The 20,825-nt window shown below is 38.6% G+C and overlaps 1 protein-coding gene across 2 annotated transcripts; it reads right to left on the reverse strand.

Moving 5' to 3' along the window:
- LOC135475207 (uncharacterized) lies at window positions 1-12,507 on the reverse strand. 2 transcript variants are annotated; one of them, XM_064755014.1, is made up of 13 exons: window positions 12,142-12,507; window positions 11,254-11,422; window positions 10,542-10,697; window positions 9,806-9,944; window positions 8,883-8,985; window positions 8,387-8,482; window positions 6,695-6,788; window positions 5,887-5,964; window positions 4,461-4,552; window positions 4,059-4,158; window positions 1,896-1,964; window positions 1,165-1,259; window positions 1-92 (listed from the first exon to the last, which is right to left on the reverse strand). In XM_064755014.1, the coding sequence occupies exons 1-13, from the start codon at window positions 12,375-12,377 to the stop codon at window positions 26-28; spliced, it is 1,494 nt and encodes a 497-aa protein (XP_064611084.1). In that variant the 5' UTR covers window positions 12,378-12,507; the 3' UTR covers window positions 1-25. The 2 variants fall into 2 exon arrangements, 1 of the variants encoding a protein (XP_064611084.1); XR_010445030.1 differs by having other exon boundaries at window positions 77-92; window positions 1,886-1,964.
- Between the last annotated feature and the right edge of the window lie 8,318 nt (window positions 12,508-20,825).

Genomic DNA, 20,825 nt, shown 5'->3' on the forward strand with positions numbered 1-20,825 from the left:
CTTTGGACTCCAGTGAATCTGGGAGTCAAAGGGAGACTCCATCCCCAAACTGTATGTTGTCAGTCAGCCCAGATTCCTTTAGAAAGCTGTCCCTACAAAAAACATAAGAACCAGTGTTAATTTTTTGATATGCTGACGGTAACACTGCTACATGTATGTGCAATTTTGTATCAACCACGAGAAATGATGCTCCAGCTAACGAAGATTTCAAAAAATAATACAAATATGCAAATATACACAATGTTTTTAACGTCTTTATAAAAAGAACGAGGATAAAAACAGTTTTTATTTCAGTTTAGAGGTGCATGGAATATTTTTGACAAATATTCCCTTTAATGCTCATGCCTACACTATTATGTCCATTAACAATTTAAAACAGTTTTCAATGACCTTTCTCTTGATGATTGCTTCATTTTATGGGATTTTTCCCCCTTTTTATAACACTCAAGCCTAGTGTATCATATCACTAACTTCTATTTGAAATTTGGCGATGGTTTTGCACAGTATCAAACACACAACACTGGACATGATGAACATAGGCCCACATAATAGTATATTTATTAATAATGCATTTAATATATATATTATAGTTATAAAATAGGAGGAGCCTTCATTGAGCAAGTGAATCAATGGCTTCTACTAGAAGACCCAGATAAGACTTTGACCCATCAGAACGAAGGTACAAATCCATCTCTCATTAGTTCAGATATCTCATGAAGTTGTGTGGTTTGTCAGGTACCTAGCTCAGGCCTGGTCTCCTCCAATCATTAAACTGACTTCTTTGTCAGAAATAAATAAAATAATAAATAAATATCATGAAGGTGGAAACCAAAAAGAGTCCAAGGGAAACTTTCAAGGACTGTCAGAAAAGGAAACCCCCATCCAAAGGTGCAGATGCACCAGCCACAGATACAGGTAAAGGAGAACAAAAAAATAGCACCCTAACACAATAATGAAATTTTCTCTACCATATAATCCTTGCTGTATAACTCAGGCCATTCCCTTTTTTTAAAAACTTTGAAACTACAACAAAATGTTCCCCTGATGACATCACCATGTTTTCTAAAACTTAACAATGTTATGTTCAAATTAATATGAAAATAGGTGCATATGTAAAATTTTTATTAAAAGAGCCTCAGTTTTGGTAAATTTAAACTAGCTTACCACGTAACGGGAAACTGATCAGCTATGTCAGCAGGTCCTAATTCCCCATTCTCCATTTTCCTCACCACCCACTTGGTGAACCGCACTCCAAGTTCCTACAATATACAGGATATACGAACACAGCTACAATAAAGAGCCCCCATCACACCACGCAGAACACATTTGAACACAATCAAATCTAGTCCCATATTCTAAGGACGTAGCTTTAACGTCAGTAACAATATTAGGATTTACATCACAAACATGGGAAACCCAGAGTAGTGCTCAAATCTCAATCCCCAAATCTCTTCATTTAATGTTGGCTGGGTCAACAAATTAACATTAGCCAAAGGCTACTTACGATGAGAGGACAAACAACGACTAGTTCGATAAGAAAACAAGCGTGAAAGTGACATCCACAATTATTTTTTTTTCCATATACAAATATAAAAGAAATATATAATAAGATATTTGGAAGAAAAAAAAAGATATGTACGTATATATAGTATGTCGACATAGGCCTATATAATCCGTAAAAAAAATCTGTACATATACTAACTAATACAATTAAAATGCGCAGAAATGGCTTCATTTAAAACATGTTACTTTTATAACATGAAGTGACAGTAAAATTGGTGAAAAATTATAATAATTATCATCGTGGTGACATCAATGGCCATGCTTCATACAGGTGAGCTAAGAAGCAGATGTTCATTAGCATTAAAGGTAGCAAAAATCTTACACAGAAGTACCTTCCATTTACTAATGTAGGTCTCCTCTAGTCCTAGCCAGTCTTGTATTTCTGTCAGCCTTCTTTCCACCTGTGAACAGAATTAAACCACAGTATGGTCATTTCAAACTGCAGAGCACAGAATATCACTGTATTTCTTGGATGTGGAAAGAAATCTCGCTTTGAGAAGCCTTCCCACAATAGAAACTTCCCATCAGAACGCGGCAAGCGACAACCAAACCAGGGGAAGCTGGATTTTATTGTACAGTCCCAACGAATAAAGGAGATTGGTCTTGGCTTTAGATTTCCACACTGTAATATGCTGTGCTGACAATGGGAGATCGGCAGAAGTCTGAAGTGGTAGATATTACATCATTTCCATAACACTGAATGTTCCAAAAAATGTTCCACTGCAGCTTCAACATGCACCACTGTATCACAGTAAAGTATAGACCACATATGTAACAGATCAAACAGTTTTACAATGAGGAAATCTCAATTCACAGCAATCTGTCAACATCCCACTGGAATGATTTTCATATTAGTACATTTTGCTAAAGGATTCAGAGATATGTCATTCAAAAGGAAATATGTCTAGCAGCAAGAGCACAGAATAAATGAAACAGCATGTATCAGCTCTGAGAACAGCTATCCTTGTTCTTAATCACCATTGTGACTTTGACCGCTCTAAACTGCAAGATTCACTCACCTGCAATTCAGTTATTTAGGTTGTGTTCCACTCAAGATTTCATAGGCAAGCATCACGAAAAAGGTACTTTAATAACAGATAATTCTGATTGTCTGTCATCGTAGTTGATATTACTTGTTTCCATTCATTATTAAAAGAATAAACAATGTGAAGATTACCCCAACACAAACTCTCCTTCAGCAGAGGACCGTAGCCGTAAGTTTAGTCAACCTCTGCCGAAAAGCCTGCTAATCTAGCATACGGTGACATAGCTATTTAACATAATCCTGGCCAACCAATGGAAACGACTCTACTATCTCCTGGCGGGAAGTCGAAAACAGTAAATAACAGCAGACACCTATAGCCTTAATATACAATAATCATGCGATTCGATGGCCAGGCCAAAGAAATGGAAAGACTACGTGGATTTACAAGGTTTACTGTGGAATTTGTTTAGCACAGCTGATATCCACATTGAATAATCGTGTTGTGACAGCCCAAAGGCGTGATTTGACGATGAAAAGCAAGACCTCTGAGGAGCCCCTGGACGCTTTCCACTTCTTGATCACATCTCACGTTATAAAAGGCTATATGGAAAGAGGAAACCTGCAAACGAGGAGGGGGGGGGAGTATCTGCAAGGAAATTAAAGAGCAAGGGGAAACGAACAAACAGAGAGTGCCTCGAATGGCCGCCGGAAGTCCATCTCCCCACATTAAGTTGAGATTTAGAGCTATTTGAATATTAAATATAATTACTTACAACCCTTTCTGACAAACACGGGCCTCGGCTTCTTCCCTCGCATTTGTTTTCTTCGGTATATATCTTACTTTTGTCAGTTCTTGCTTGCTGACGAATATTAATGAAGACAAATCCCCACTTCAAGCAATGAAAATTTGTAGTCTTCCGCGGAGCGTTCATTGGCTAACACTGATTACATCACCGTCCACTTGTATATGAATGTGATAGGTATTTCGACAGACCGAAAACCGGTAGGGTACCGGTAGGTTAGGACGGTCTGGTTTAGAGAGACTACCCAACACATTGTCTATCACTGCATTACTGGCGTAACATAAACGTGGTGAAAATCCACGTGTAAATCCACGTGTCCGCTAGTTTATTTTTTCTGAAGGATCCTGAGTCAAGCAACAGTGTCAAGTGATTCTAAAATATGGGTTGGCACAATTCACATCCTTCAGATGCAAGGTTTTCATTCATATCACAAGTTGGTCTTCTATATTTTAATCAAAATCAAACGTGGTTATAATCACCTCATAATGAGACGAAACCCAATTCTGTAGGGTGCAGCCTTGAAATATTGAGGCCAGTACATGCGAAGAGTTCCAGTTTGTGAACGCAAGAGTCTGTATTCTGACAGCCAAGTTGGGAAGAATGAGACAGATCTCTGATCTACATTTATCTTTGCCTTTTGGCCATAAAGTCGCAAATGAAGAAATAACGAAGACATTGAAATCGAAAGGGGGGTAACCCATACATACCTTGCTCAATGCTCCAGGTAGAGAGAAAGTCTCTGGTGATTTCACTAGAATTCCAGTTATCCCACGTGCTTTTTCTCGTATTGCTCGGCAAAGAATATACCTGGAATATCGATAATTCAAATACCATTTCATCATGGAAATAATTCCATATTCCTGTTAGAAGACATTTTCAGCAAATCAATGAGGAAATTGCAGATGAAATTAATTATATTAATGTTTGAACTCATAACAATATACACATATATTAACACATAATACGTAAACAATTGAACAAGTGCTAATATTTAGACTAAAGTATTATTTCTATGTTTTGTCTGCCATGGTTAAAAGAATACATGTACATACGTTACCAGAAGTCTACTAACGATATGCTCCGCTTAATAGACTTCTGACAATACTCACCAGGCTGTTTTTTTCTTGAGTAGACCAATCACATTAGATGATCCATCGAGAAAATAAAACACTTCTCCCTCATAATTGTAACCACGACGAACCTGGGCACAAAAGAAAAAATCATACAAACGTTTTACCACTGATTTTGAAAACACAAGTCAACAGATGTCACTAAATGTAATGTTTGGAGACAATAATGTCTGAAATACCCAAAATCACCACATAAAAATGGTAAATGAAACTGATGACATCATCATGTCACGAAGATAGATTTTTCAGATTTCATATATTTCGGCCACTATGAAGAATAATTGATCACCTTATATTTATATTTTTATTTTACTAGTATTATTTCCCAAAATCGATGAATATGTACATACTGATTCATATTAAATAGAACAAGCTTTACATTTATAAAGTTGTGGTGAGTTTGGGTCAAATAAATAAGGTGCTGTAAGATAAATTCCTCATCTAAACTAATGATGAAACAATAGATCTTAAAGATTTACTCTTAATTTAAAGCCATCGCTCAACTGCAATTTTTTAAGTTTAACCTGAGCTTATTCAAAAACTTTACCAAATTACACCAGACAATCAGGGGGTTTAACTTGAATTTCTTGTAGTTTAAGCTTCAGAAGCAGTTTTTCACATTGTAAAATCCACGTAGGGATTTGTCATTTTACAGTATTCTTCAATACTTATATACATATTAGCACTTATCCTAATGTTGGTATATATGAATTTTGTATTACTTACATAAGATAAGATGTTGACATTATGAAGTAAAATAGTGATAGTATGTATGTACATGTAGCAGATATATGAAATGCATGTACCGACCTACCAGAATGGTTTGTCAGCTGGGGCTGGTTTCATGAAGCTTACTTGGTGTTAAGTCACCCTTACCTAAGTGCACTTTATATCTCTACAACATACATTGTCATGGCAGTTGAGGGCTTACTAAGTCAAGTGAGCTTCATGAAACCGGCCCCAGGTCATGACCAGCAACTCGAGTTTCACACTGGTATCCTGGGGTCAGTCTTAAGTAGAGGTAGTCACCACACCCTCTGGTCAAGTGTTTATGTTTCTGATGTGTACCAGTCATTGAAGACCACTACATACACGTAATTGCACCAACTGACATTATCCTGTGTTGAGCTACTGTTTTAATCTGACAAGACAAGTAACATGTGTTTATGCTGCAAGAATTGATATTCAAAAGACTACTTTCCATCACAGTCTCATTGCAGCTGTTATTAAACCCATTGATCTTGCGTTCCATAAACCCTGAAACGCTGACAGACTAAACCAGAATTGCCAAATGATATACAGGGTTGTGAAGAGAAGATTCCCTAGGTTGGAGAAAAAAAGCCCATTCAATCTATCAATCATACAAAAAGTATTCGACATGTCTGACTGAAAAACCTGTGCATGCCTGAGACATTCTGTCTTCTACATCAGAGTAAGGGATCACCTCATACTTTACAGTCTCTAACCCCAGACACCGTGCCACCTGAGGTAAACAGCAACAAGCAATCAAGTACATGCAATACAGATTATAAACGTAGGTCAGTAAATGACTTATGAGAACTGCTAAGCTGATAACCTGGCTGACATACACAGTTTCTTATTTCACCATTATAAAGTCTCCAATTGACTTCCTGAAAGGAAACAAAATACTAACAAAATTATACCAGCTAGATAGCTCGTCACTCACTAATCTTACATGTATCAGTGTAACCAGTTTCCTCCCACAGTTTGCCAAAATAATCAGTGGATCTATTTTGCTTTTGATACATATACATGAGGTTTAACCATTTTCGTGCCATCTTTGTCCCTTTATCTGTGTCATTTGATTTATTGCAAGAGGTCATGTGATAAACAATAAACAATGATTTACATATTACTTATGTGTATGTAACTGCTCTGAATTAAAGTATTTTAATTGTTACCCAGTCATACTGAACATGTCCTTGTCCAGGTATAAGGTATACGAATTATACTTATAGCTGCACATGTATGTACTGCCAGTCACCAATGCGGTCACTGTGAGCTCAAATCCAGCTCATGCTGGCTTCCTCACTGGTCGTACGTGGGAAGGTCTGCAAGCAACCTGTGGATCATCTTGGGTTTCCTCCAGGCTCTGCCCTGTTTCTTCCCAATATAATGCTGTCCGCCGTCCAACAAGTGAAATATTCTTGAGTACCTATCACCAATCAAAGAAATAAATATACTGCCAGTACCTCTATAGACACGTGGGGAGGCAGCGGAGACAGCTGCGTGTCAGCAGAGGGTTCCAGATCAACACTGGTCCATGTTATGAACACCAGCTTGCTGCTAGAAAAAGAAAAAAGAAAATGCCAATACAATTACTCCTTTATTTTGCAACTTGATTTATGTTAAGACATATTTCCTATGTGCGCAGACGACAACAATTAAAAGAGGAGCGAACCATGATGCTTTGACTCGCATGCAAGTATGAAACACCTACTATAATAAAGGCTGAAGACTTACACTCAGCCATCCTCATTGGTAATTAACAAGTCAACCCCATCAGTAGCACTTTAGACCACTAGGCTAATGGCAGCTTGTGGCTTCAAGTTAACTGTTGAGAATGTTATTAACATATGCTTAAAAGGATAATACTTTATAGACATGTCTTCCAGGCAAATTAATCAACTGTATCAAAGTTTTCATGTTTATACATGAACCAATGTATGCATATTAATGATTATTTCTATTTGACTTAAAAGGTTCACATAATATATTGTACTTCAAGGAAATCATTAATTCTGACAATGATTCTAAATGTTTTCAAAGTGAAGTCAATTGTCGATTCACATACAAGAAATTGACTCAAAAAACTTTGTCCTTCAATAAAAAACTGACCTGCTCTTTACAAAGAGAAGCAAATCAAGAAATCATGAGAGCAGTGACAAACAACTGTGATAACTGTGAGAGAGAGATCTACTGAGAGATACAAGATGTCTGCTAGAACAAAGCCCTCTTAACCTTACAAGCATATAAATATCATGAACATGTGAGCCAGCAGTGTTGGCTGCCACTGTAGTTAAAGTGCTACTTCAGCCTTAAGAGAAGCTACACAGAAATATTAAAATGATACGAGGGATACCCTAGGGAACAGAGCTAACACCATTGTTCAAAAAGATTTACGGCAAATAACACTTTTTAACTCGTATAAGTGGAGAGTCCTCAAAAACAAAATCATCGGCAGTTTCCGTAAAATTTTCCTGACGTGACGTGATAATGTTCCTTATGTGACGATGAGTCAAGTAGATATGATGTCGGGTAAGGCAGTTATGCTGGAATAACGTCATGTGTTTGAAAGTACAACGTCATTTGCTGCTATACGTCAGGGATGGGTGACGCCAAGTGTTCTTGCATGACGTCACACCATGCAAAATTGGAAACAACAGAAAACTTTTGTTTCCGCACTATCCTCCAAAACTAGTGACAGCGGTTTTACTACACTGCTATTTTTTAATAATTTAGGAAAGCAATTCGGACTATCTCAATCCTTATCATTTAACCCTCCTTTTAAAACATTCAGGTCTTCACACTGTACTAGCTCTTATATGCATACAACACTAAGATGTTTACGTGCAACCGGGATCCACGCTCCAAACCACCCTGGCTGTTTCCAGCAATTTATTTATTTATTTATTTGACTGCTGTTTTATGCCAGTCTCAAGATTATACGTTGGCAGCCAGCATTATGGTGGGAGGAAGTCGGGCAGAGCCCGGGGGGAACCCACTATCTGCTGGCTGCTGACAGAGCTTTCCACATACGACCGGAGCCAAATGAGGATGGGCTGGACTTGAACTGACTGTGACCACATTGGTGAGAGGCTACAGGGCCACTGTGCTGCACAAGCATGCTAACCACGGAGGCCACTGTGTCCTGTAAACTTTACCTGGAGAGGTGTGACAGATTCTCCACATGTTGATGGGCAGGGCTGAGGATCTCAAAGATAGCAGTGAACCGAGTGATAGCCAGAAACTTCAGCAACCTTCAACACAGGGGCTACATGTCATTTAAACGTCATGGAAACATATCAGTGCTATAATTGCCTGCAAAATCATGCACGGCTCAAGCATTCATAATGTCTTAAAATACACTTTTTTTCTATAATGGTCTAACTCCATGTATTTGTTGTTTGTTCCATATTTTTTTTTCATAATTATTTTTCTATAAACACAATCTGTAGCTTTGTGAGATATAATAATGATACTAATGCAAACAGAACATCCAAATTAATTGTTTTCAGAATATGCAAATAAGAAGTACAAATGTTATTTTTGGTTCTTTTTTTTTAACCATGTAACAAATTCATCCTGCAAAAATCCCATCAAAAAACATTCTGTTTTTTTGTTTTTTGTTTGCAAGAAACTGTTGCATGGGAGCCTGACCTGAGTTTGTCTTCTTCATTCATGGCCTCAAGAGCTGTCATTATTGCTTCACACACTTCCTTAGCTATTTTAAACCTAGGGCCACTGTACAGTTCAATATCCTCTGAAATATACAAAAGATCACACATCTGAAACAAAGCTTAATTTACACACATGTATTTCCCATACTTTCAAAGGTAACCTCATCATACTTACTATAAAAGTGTGCAATGCTTTAGCAAACAATTTTGCAAGGACTGGACACAAAAGAGGTGAGCTCAAATAAAAAATGACACCTGTTCACTTGCATTTTACATACACAAGTTGCAAGCAAGCTGTTGTTTTCCTGTGTGAAGTGACTTTCCAATGCAAGTTTATTTTTGGCTGCAGATTCACTAGCTCCCTAGCGTTTTGTTGACACTAGAGTTAAAAAGACATTCATAGTTTCGAGAATCTGGGTACCTCGCTAGGAGCAGAGGTGATAAATAACATGGGGCTAAATGGGTGAAATATTACTTTTTGCTGATACCTAAAGGTTAAAGTAATGCAAGACACTGAAACTATAATATTTGAAAGACATGTACTTTCAGATTAGTTTTTCAGAGAGAATGCTATGTTTTTCATGGAAAAATCTTATTCAGGGCATATCTCGCTTGGGTTAAATTTGCTTTGTTTCATACCTCCAGTACCTCCAGTCATGTGACCATGGAGTGTTCTGATGACTGGCTCAGAGCAGCTACATGTATGAAATCACTGCAAACCCTGAATATTAGTCCCTGATGCTATAAGACAATTCATTAAATCTGAGGTAATATTCGATGGTTACTGAGGTTGCACTCATTTGTCCATAACACAACCTTCAAATATCTCTCCACAGGCCCACACAACAGTAACCTAAAATACCTGTAAGCTGGCAATACTCCCTTCTTCTGGCACTGGCTCACCTTTTCTCCTGATTAACATATGCACGTTTTTTGACCCTCCACAAATGAAGAGCTCTCCATCAATCTCCAAACAGCTTAAGTGAGCTGCCTCACCATTGGCTTTCCTTGTGCACACGACTTTGTCTGTCTCCTCCAAAGACTGGAAGATAATGAGGAAGAAGGATTAATGTGATCCTCAACAGACTAAGGTAGGATACTCAGGTAAACAGGCCATGGGACAGCTGTTTAGTGGGTACTGTAATTCTTCAACCTTTTTGGATGTTTGTAAGGTGTTTATTCAAGCATATTCTGAAGACATTATACTGTGTAAACTGATAAAATTCTACTTTTCATGAGGTGCTAAAATTTATTTGAAATAAACTTAAAAATTTGAATAAATTACACTGAAAGTAGCATACTAGCTCTTTCGTATAAGAAAACGTTGAGGAATTAGGGTAAGTGATTATTTCAAGAATCCATCCCTATTAGCGGCAGTACTTTATCTAATTTTGGGTGTGAGGACATAACAAGTACTTGTTGACCTGGTGTCTCTACATTGTGACTTTATGATCAAGTCATCTTGTCTGACACCATCATGACACTGATGTCCAGGGATGCAACTCTATCAATTTAGCAACACTGGCATTCAGCAAGAGAGGATATAACAAGTACTTGTCAACCTGGTAGCTGGGTGGGGCCTGACCCTGATCGCGTCAATGACCTAATACTGAAAAATGGTGCTGTTGATCATTGGTACCTTCGTAAAAAATTTCTTCCAAGTAAAGTTGTCTCCCTTTTCCTTATCATCATCATCTCCAAGTCCACCTGTAAATTTTTTGAAGGCATAGACGACGCAGCACATGCACCTTTCTGGTCCACCTGAGAGGTCCAGAAAACAATTACCTCTGGCCACCTGCCAATAAATAAAAACAATTGTGAAACAAAAAAACCATATCTGTCCATCATCATGTGTACAACATCTTTCATGAATCACAGAACTGATTCAGAAAACAAATGCCTCTAGCCACATGCTAATGAATAAAACCATTCATGTCACTACAAAAAAATCATATCTTAAATCAAGATAAACCCATTATCAAATTACGCATACAACATCTTTGAAGAATCACAGAACTAATCCAGAAAACTCTGACCAACTCCCAATGAATAAAACATAACTTCAGCCTAAAACACTAATGATGTATACTGGTACTCATGGCACCATACTCACTTACTCAGTGATATTCCCATACTTTTTAAGAGCACAGAAAACCTATTAATCGTCACAACACTACTTTTATATCCCACCTACTACTAATACAAAATCTGTCCAGAGACCATAGACTAATTTACCCGACTTTAGGTGTATGTCCAATTACTAAGGCTATTATACTGATGTTAGCCACTGGTATTTGATGACTGAGGCATACTACTTCAATATCTTGTCTGAATCACCTTAACTATCTTACCTTTTCCCGTATGTCTTTGTTCTTTTCAAAGATGGCATCATCTGGTCCTCGTCTGGTGAACACGCGAACATCACTGAGCTCTCCAGTGTACGGCTCTGGTAGTATTCTCAATGGCACAGGTGTGCTGACCACTTTCAAATGTTCTCGCTGCTTTGCCCATTTTAACCACCTGAAAATGTACAACAAACCATTGCACGTTATTATGGTGTATACAGGTTGGAGAAGTAGTCATATTCATTTCACATCATGAAGTGCATTGTGGCAGTGTAAATTGGAATCCTGGGCTGATCAACAGTCATAATATTATAGTATTCGCAAGATTCAATATGTATTTATTTATTTAATTGGTGTTTTATATCACGGCGACCAGCATCATGGTGGAAGAAAACCTGGCAGAGCCCAGGGAAAACCCACGACGATCTGCACGTTGCTGTCAGACCTTCCAACGTACGGCCGGAGAGAAAGCCATCATGAGCTTGAAGATTCAAATATGATATTAAAGGCACCAAGAACAGTTTTAGTTCACAAACATGTTACATTTACCATTAATACGACTTCACCGTAAAGTTGATTTATCTATTCATTAAAACCTACAGTGCTATCATAAAGAAAATGCTTTATCAAAATGAAGATTGTCATTATGTTCCGCGAATATATCGTATTCTGCTTTTCACCAGCTAGGTCTATACATGATCACATACTCGCATATATACTGGGGTAAGCAGCAATGATATTTCTACCAGCACGTGCTGTGACTAAGACCAACATCTATCTTCATCTCACGTACGAGTTAGTTACGTTATACTGCTCCCTAGCGGCAATGGACTAGCAAATGCCGACTCATTTTTAAATCAGATTCCGCCCGTTCCATTGTTTAAAAACAAGAACCTTTTAGCTTTTTCCTGTTCTCCTGGTTTACATTTATTACAGGAAGTATTTAGCCTCCTTAGGTGAAGATCAATGTCGCCAATGTGTTCTGCCTCAGCCAATCTTCTCAGAATGTCATCTATCACGGTAATACTTCCTGAAGTTTCATTTTCACCTGACGTGGGCCTACAATCGCCGACAACAACAACATCTCTGTTTTTCACGAGAGGCTGCGGGGTTCCATCACTGTCAGCCATCACTGATGGCCACTACTTGAATACAACAAACCTTTTAACTTTTTAAGACTATCTGTCGTCTAATTGGCGGAAATAACCGATGGAGAGTACATATGAAGAATATAAGCCCATGGTGACGAAGTGTGGTGAAATCTCTAGTAAACCCATACTGTGAGAGTTATTCCCCCTTAGCCAAAACAGTTTCTTGGTTACCTTTGGGAGCTTTCATAACTGAGCTTGTTACATCGTGTTATGTAATAAATACACCGCTGATGTAACCCTCCCAGCGTAACCCAGTAATGACCATATAAGGGAAAAAATATGATGCGTGATGTAATACAAAGAGTCCTCCGCTTATAATTATTCAATAAAATGTCCGTGTGATGTAAAATACCAGTAGGCCTTATTATTTTTCAAAAGGGTAATGTACCGGTAATTAAATGTTTACATACTACATGTAAATAATGATATCGATTACAATAGATATGCATTCTTCTATGCTTATTTACCCCGCTCTCAAGCGTGGCCGTTTTTGATTTAAAGCATATTCATATGTATATGAATATGTATGTAATTCATACATAGTAGTTCTAATGTCCTCTTGTAAGCTACTTTAAATTTTAGCAGTTGGCAAAAATCAGCATTTAGTTCCATGTTATTTATCATCTGCTCCTGGCGAGGAACCCAGGTGCTCGAAACTATGAATGGTATCAGTAACACCAGATTTCTGGATCACAAAAACTGGTACCACCAGTTGGCAATATTTGCTACAGCCTTCCGTGGCTGTCGCATGCTGGGATTGCTCTTTCAGACACGTCATCGTGAGATTGATGGTACACGTACTTGGCCACCAAGAATTAAAAAAGAAAAATGGCAAGATCAGCCACGCGCGATCAATCGCGGTGGCGGCCGCTCGAACTACCCGATCGTGAGATCCGAGTTACATGACTTGGAGTTTCATTACATCAAACGGCAAATTTTATTACATACATTACCGGTACGCGGTGATATTACATTACAAAGATATTTGTAAATTACGTTTCACGTTGTATATTAGCCTATATCACATAATGCGGTGTAACAGAATCTCGCTGTCTAGGAATTCGTTGTAAGCCAGGTCTTGATACAGACAAAGAAAAATATTTACATTCTCTCGCTCTGACTGTTTGTAGTGCTTGCATGACAATAATTGGTCAAAGACGGTCCTGCATTTGCTCAGTATTTGAAAAGCAACTGACTTCAGGCGTGCAGTGTGGTATGCATCTGAGCGTCACATATGGGAAAGTTCATCAGTGATTTGCCGACTTCCGCCGGTTTAGTTGGGATACTCCTATGTCATTCACCCATGAAACAGAGCAACATCTTATAAAAGAAACATCATTGAGTATGGCGTTAAACAATCTACAAATTAATACTGCGGTAGTATCCAAATGCAATTAATTAAGAGTAGGTCTCTTGCCATGAGAGGCCCGTGATTTTCTCCGACAAAGGGATATTGGAGCAGTAAATATATTAATGTCATATCCAACATCTCAATTAATATCAATAACAAGAATTCAAAAAAGTAAAGGTCCCAGTGCAGAGCCTTGACGAACACCAGATAGATCGCGTTTGTAGAATACAAAATCAGTATTTATACATACTATTTATTTTTCTGTGAGATCAAGTAATCTCTTTAACTATATATATACAGATTGGAATGATTCGAAAATGGCGGTTTGCGAAATAAGGTTGATGTTGATATATCTACTTCTTTCGAGTTAATTCTAACGAGAAGGACATCATTGTTAACGAAAAACAAAGTAGGCCTAATTCGCTAAGTCATACGTTGATTTTCTTGCATTATACATGGAAACAGTAAAATGCATGCAGATGAAAGTTCGGCACACGATGCAAGAGACGTGAAGTTGAGTAATTTGTGGTTTTCATGTGCATTCTGCTTATGATTTCTAGTTGTGTATAAGGCATATTTACACAGGCACCTGTCTGCATGCAGGCCCATACACAGAAATATGGGGGAAATAGCACAAAATGGATTTATACGCATAGCACACGTGAAGGAGAGTGGTGCGATCTGCACAGAGACAGTGGTGCCTAAATTCAGTGGGTTAATTTAAAAAATGAATAACAAAAGGTATGCAGAGCCAATTTTCAATTGACGAACTCGATTTTGATTTCTCATTTACATGTCTCATATAACATATGTAATACAAAAAGGCAGCGTGGAAATCCGGGTTAAGTTGCACTCCATGGATCAGGAAAATGTACTCTGCATGATGCATGGCATATCCAACGTATTACTACTACGGGCGGTGGAAGCCCAATCACCCAACCACCACCCTCACTCTCCGAGTCAGCAATTAAACTATGGATGGAGTCGTGGATTACTTCAAACAATTATAGAGAGAGACGATCAGAGGAATAAAAAAAATCTTTCACGCAATGTAAGTTTGTTTTTTAGAATATGTCGAATTGCTGGTTCGATATATTATTAGTTTTATGACGACCTTCCGGAGGTATAAGGGTAGATATTTGTCTGAGGTCCATAATATTTTATCGGGGAGAAGCTGTGGAAAAATGCTAACGGACGAAAACTGATGTACGCCATATTCGGTCTCGTATGATTGGTAGGACCTCAGCTATAGCTTTAGTCACTTGTCCTTGGAGGCAGGCCTATAGACCTGTGTCTAAGTTTTGTCAATGTAAAAACTTAGCGCCGGCTAACCAGAGCCACGCAGTTCTCAGCAACTCAATTTTGCGAGATTAGGTGTTTTTTTAAAGGCCTAGCGTGGCGAAAAGAATTGGACCATGGATAATTGTATCTTTTGCTGTCGAAAGACGCTGACAGCTGTGATGTTTACAAGATTTCCTTGAACATGTTACAATGATAATCTCACAAAATGAGTAATTAATTTAAAATCTCGACTCCCTATGGAAACCCCATCATTTCAATAAAGTGTACGCCCCCTACCCCCGCTCCCCCCAAATATATGGCCACACTATTTTAAGGGTATTCGGGACCTCCGTGGATCAGTTGGTTAGCGTGCTAGCGCAGCGCAATGACCCAGGAGTCTGTGAGTTCAAGTCCAGCTCATGCTGGCTTCCTCTCCGGCCGTACGTGGGAAGGTCTACCAGCAACTTGGGTCGTGGGTTTCCCCCGGGCTCTGCCCGGTTTCCTCCCACCATAATGCTGGCCGCTGTCGTATAAGTGGAATATTTTTGAGTACGGCGTAAAACACCAATCAAATTAATAAATAAATAAATAAATAGATTAAGGGTATTCAATTGAATACGGGTGAAACACTTCACAGGTATTTCGATCTACGGGTATCGGATATGAAAGCCCGTCGAAACACTATAAGGCAGGCTTTGCTCAATAGCGGGAGAAGAAATTGTTAGCCAAAAAAATCGGCTGTGAACTTTTATTATTGGGTAAGAACTAGTTAACCTTAAAAGTTATCCATAGTAAAATATGTGTTGGGGAACTGAGCCTTCCACGGACTAAATACGAAATACGATAAAACACTTCATTAGCAAAAGCCAAATGAATTACATTCGCTGACGGCTTCGTGATCGACAATTTTTATCTCATTCCCTGGCGTATACAAGTGGTAATTCCATGGTATCTCGCTTCCTGAGCCCCCTATGCACAAACGTGCAGTTATTGTTTTCGCGAGCAGCACATGCGCGCATGTGGTTGACGTTTAGGTAGTGCAGAATGAAAAAGCCTCGCAGTCACAGGGTCAATCTCTTGTCATCTGACTCTTCGCGCTTCTAATTCATTCAAAAGTTAGCTTTCAAAACAACATCGTTGTCCACCTTTGTGTGCTGAGCTGTTCTCTAGACTGGAATGCTTAAATAACGTTGTGAGATGTTTTTACATGATGTCAGATTTCTCAATAGACCTCAGTGTGATTGACGTACCAGTTTACGTCAATCAAGTAGACGGTATCACGCGGTGGGTAGCTCAAAGCAGACCTTATTTTTGAATTCGACTAAGATTTTCTGAGAAAATATCGAATAAAGGTCAGTATTAATGGGTGCAAAAGGTTCATAAATATCTCAGCTCCCGGACAGACCATGCATTAAGTGGATTTGGATATTAAGTATTGCGTATGCAGCGAGATTTGCCGATGGGGTAGCTGAATACAGATGCAATGTCATAATAGGGTGCACACGTCGCCCAGACTGAGGACGCCCGTGTGTCAGTAAACATAAGCCATCCTTAGAGCAGATTTTCGGAAAGTTTTGTATCTCGAAAGAGAGCCCGTAAAACACGAAAAAAGAATTTCGGTTGGGGCCTTTTTGAAGGGTCGGTCGCCTAACATCAAACTTATAATTTTTTAACTTTTTCACTATTACATAAGACACCCAGAAGAAATAATGCTGTCAAAACTTTTGCAAGTTTTTGCTTTCTGTTTTTCAAGCTATAGGCAAAAAGTTGAGTAATAAATCTGCAGGCCCTCATTCACATATACAGTTTCAAAGGAGTGAGTGCTCTGAAGTAACCTTCTTGCTGAGCACATTTAGATCTTCAGTCTTAAACTAAAACTGAATTTCAAACCAGACATTCTCGGAGATCTTATAATATTTTCCAGTTGTTCATAATGTTCATTGATCAACTGGTCGTTTTAAAAACGACTTTCAACGGTCTCCATATCATTTGTTATGGGGGGTGGGGTGGGGGTGGGCGCTCTGTTTGAGTCCATTTTGGGTCATGACGCCTTTGTCTTCACCACCATCCATCAATTCAGCTAGATCCAGGTATTGATTGTGAGAAAATTTAGTCAGTAAGGTTTCCTAAACGGAAAGCTTTTCGCACGAAATGGCGATTCAGGTCCAAGCTGGATTGGCTTTTATTCTCTTTAATATATGGATACAATATACGATACCAAATTGTCCGCAAATCGCCATCGTCCCTGAAAGAATGAACAATGGACTAAACAGAATTATACCTCTGGCGGGAAATGTACCGTATACCCAAGACAGGTTGATGGTGGATTATTCATTTAGCCCACTGAATTTACCCACCCCTGTCTCTCTCGCGTGCCATGTATATAAACTCCATTTCCATATATATATACTGGAAGACATGATCCTGTGCACATATGCCTTTACCAATACACAACTAGAAATCACAAGCAGAATGCACACGAAAAAAACACAAATTACTCAACGTCACGTCTCCCACACCTTTTCGCTTAACTTCGTGACACAAAAAGTATTCAGAAAATACATTGTGTGCCGAACTTCCATCTTCATGTGTCTTACAGTTTCCACGTTTTAAGTGAAAAAGGCAACGAATGACTTCGAATTATGCCTACTTTGTTTTTCGTCAGTAATGAAGTCCTTTACGTTAGAATTAACTCGAATGAAGTAGGTGCATCAACATCAACCTTATTTTGCAAACCGCCATTTTCGTGTCATTCCAATCTGTATATATACAGTTAAAGAGATTACTTGATCTCACAGAAAGATCAGGTATGTATAAATACTGATCTTGTATTCTACAAACGAGATATATTCTGGTGTTCGTCAAGGCTCTGCACTAGGACCTTTACTGTTTTGAATTCTTGTTATTGATATTAATTGAGATACTGGATATGACATTAATATATTTACTGCTCCAATATCCCTTTGTCGGAGGAAATGTGTAAGTTGTTTAACGCCATACTCAGTGATATTTCTTTTATAAGGTGTTACTCATTTTCATGGGTGAATGAAATAGGAGTATCCCGGCTAAACTTAGGGACTTTGGCAAATCACTGATGAACTTTCCCACATGTGATGTCCAAATGTTCACCAGATTGGTTGAAGCCAAATGGTCTTCATATACTGAGCAAAGCGTCACAGGGGCGTCTTCGACCAGTTATTGTCATTATGCAATGCACAGCAAACAGTGACAACACAGGAATATATCTAAATATTTTTCTTTGTTTTTCTGTGTCAAGACTTGACTTTCAAAAAAAGTCTTAGATGGCCAGGTATTGTCACACCATGTTTTGTAATACAGACGAGTAATATACCCCCGCCCTGAAATGTACTTTAAAAATACCCGTGTAATGTAATATCACCGCGTACCGGTAATGTACGTAATAAAATTGCCGTGTGATGTAATAAAACTCTAAGTCATATAACTCGAATCTCACGATCGGTAATTCGGTCGCACGATGGGTAGCTAAGCTCAGTCGCAGGATTACCTATAACCCTTTCTCAGCGGTTGAGGATCTCACGGCAATGCACGCGATGGAAACCCAACCACTCAACCACCACCCTTACCCTCCTAGTGAACAATTAAACTGTGGATGGAGGCGAGGTTATTTTGCCCCTCACCTAAACACAGCTAAGTGTACTTGTGACTTCTAACATTTATAAAGAGAGACGACCAAAATAAGTTTGTGTTTTTGGAAGATGTCGAATTGCACGCATGTCGAAGTATACATTGTTACTTTATTTTATGGAAATTGATTAGAATGCATCTTTGGTCATCTGGGATTCACGAGTTCTTGGAGCCATTAGGCAACCCCTTGACCGTCAGCTTGTTGTAAATGCACTGTCAAGTCTGTACATCATTGCAAATCAAACGGGCTACTTAATTCTCAATAGTTAGTACAATTTATTATAAATGAAACAATATATTTATACAAGCTTTTTCTGCATATATCATTTCGATGTCAGTAAAAGTCCTTTCACTATTATACTAGACACCCTAAATAAAAAATGCCGTCATAGGTCAAACCTTTTACAATTTTGCTTTCTCTTTTCAGACTATAAGCAGAAACTGCAGGTCCGGGTTCACATATATTCATTTTCGAATGAATGGGTGCTCCGGAGTTATCTTCTAGATGAGCACATTTAGATCTTAAGTTTTAAACTAAAACTGGATTTCAAACTAGACATCCTTGGAGATCATATAATATAGTTTTTCGATTTGATTATGATGTTTATCGATCAACTGATTTTTTGCTTAAAGGATTTTCCAATGGTAGTCTCCATAGCATGTGTTATAGTGGGGTTACTTTTGAGTCCCTTTGGGTTAATGGCGCTCAAGGCCAGTGACTTTGCTGTCTTTACAGCCGTCCCTCAATGCAGCTACATCCAGGCATTGTTTTTGGAAAATTTGGTGAGTGAATTTTCTTAAATGGGAAAATGGCAATGACGAATCAGGTCCAAGCTGGATTGGCCATCATCCTCTTTTAATAATTGGATAAAATAAACGATACCAAATTGTCCACAAATCGCCATCGTCCCTGAAGGAATGAACAACGGACTAAACAGAATTATACCTTTGGCGGGAAATGTACCGTATACCCAAGACAGGTTGATGGTGAATTAAATAGATTGACTGACTGACATACTGGCTTTGGAGTTGTACAAAAGTTTGCGTGCTTTGCAAATGTTATGCCTGGTGCCTTGATTGCGGTCTACTTGGTCAGTATAGGCCTTAGCAGTCACCTTAATTGCGAGCAGTCAATAGAATATATATATATATATCTTTATGCTGGACTAAATTGCGCTTGTTTTATATTAAGATAAAAATCTGGCTTTACATTTGTACACACTGCCATAGTTGTGTTTTACCTGGTTCATATGTCGACATGTCGTGTAAGTTGATATGGGGCTGTTTATAGGCTACAGGTATAAGCGTGACCAATCATACATCTTGTGAAGTCTGTTAGGTCGGAATTCAGTGTGTCTCTGAATATACATGTACATGTATATACACTGTATTTAGAAAAACAGAGGGTTGGAAAGGTGACGCGAGGGGGTAGGGTGAGGTGTTTGGGGTGGAGGCCGAATGTTTTAGAGTGGGAGATGAACCAGCACAAAACTGATCACTTGTAGATTGAACAGACTTATATAACTGCACGAGTTTATGGTGTTTTGGACCAGATGATTGAAGAATGTACGATATATGGTGTCAGTGCACGGGGCGGCACGATGCATAATGAAATGTGCGAAATGTGCACTTTAACTTAATCAGTGACTTAATTGTTACATGCATTAGCGCGTTTGTAGCTTTAAACAACAGCCAGCCTGCGTTGAAAGTGCGCAGAATTTGTTTTCATGGGAGGCTCTGTACCGCTTACTCTATTTATGGAAAACTGAATAATCGAGGGCTCATTTCAAGAGATTACATTAACTTTTCAAATCTACAAATATCTTTCAGACTGTGGCTGATTCGACGTAGCTTATATACTACAAACATATTGTAGTCTTCTTGTCTCATTAATTGCTGTAAATAAACTAACATCACTTAAAACTGTTTAGTATACAGTGAAGAATTTTGTAAACAAACAGAACAAATAAATGCGTGGTGTGCTAAACTGTTGAAGATGACATAATATCCGACGAGCTGTCATGGGTCTGCATCGCAGGCGGGCTTAGAGCTTATCCAGCTCAGGTATAGGTCAGTTTGCTAAACGCACCGGGATGAGCAGCGCGCAACTCTGACACAGTCCCCACCAT

This window comes from Liolophura sinensis, chromosome 9 (assembly GCF_032854445.1).
Source record: "Liolophura sinensis isolate JHLJ2023 chromosome 9, CUHK_Ljap_v2, whole genome shotgun sequence".
Taxonomy (NCBI): Eukaryota; Metazoa; Mollusca; class Polyplacophora; order Chitonida; family Chitonidae; genus Liolophura; species Liolophura sinensis.

Excerpts from the sequence above, each read along its gene's own strand:
- LOC135475207 (XM_064755014.1), bottom strand. The coding sequence starts at position 12,377 with ATGGCTGACAGTGATGGAACCCCGCAGCCTCTCGTGAAAAACAGAGAT. Across the intron at positions 9,945-10,541 it reads GGAAGAAATTTTTTACGAAG|TCTTTGGAGGAGACAGACAA; the intron begins GTACCAATGATC and ends ATTATCTTCCAG. Across the intron at positions 4,553-5,886 it reads TAGAAGACAGAATGTCTCAG|GTTCGTCGTGGTTACAATTA; the intron begins GCATGCACAGGT and ends TTTTGTGCCCAG.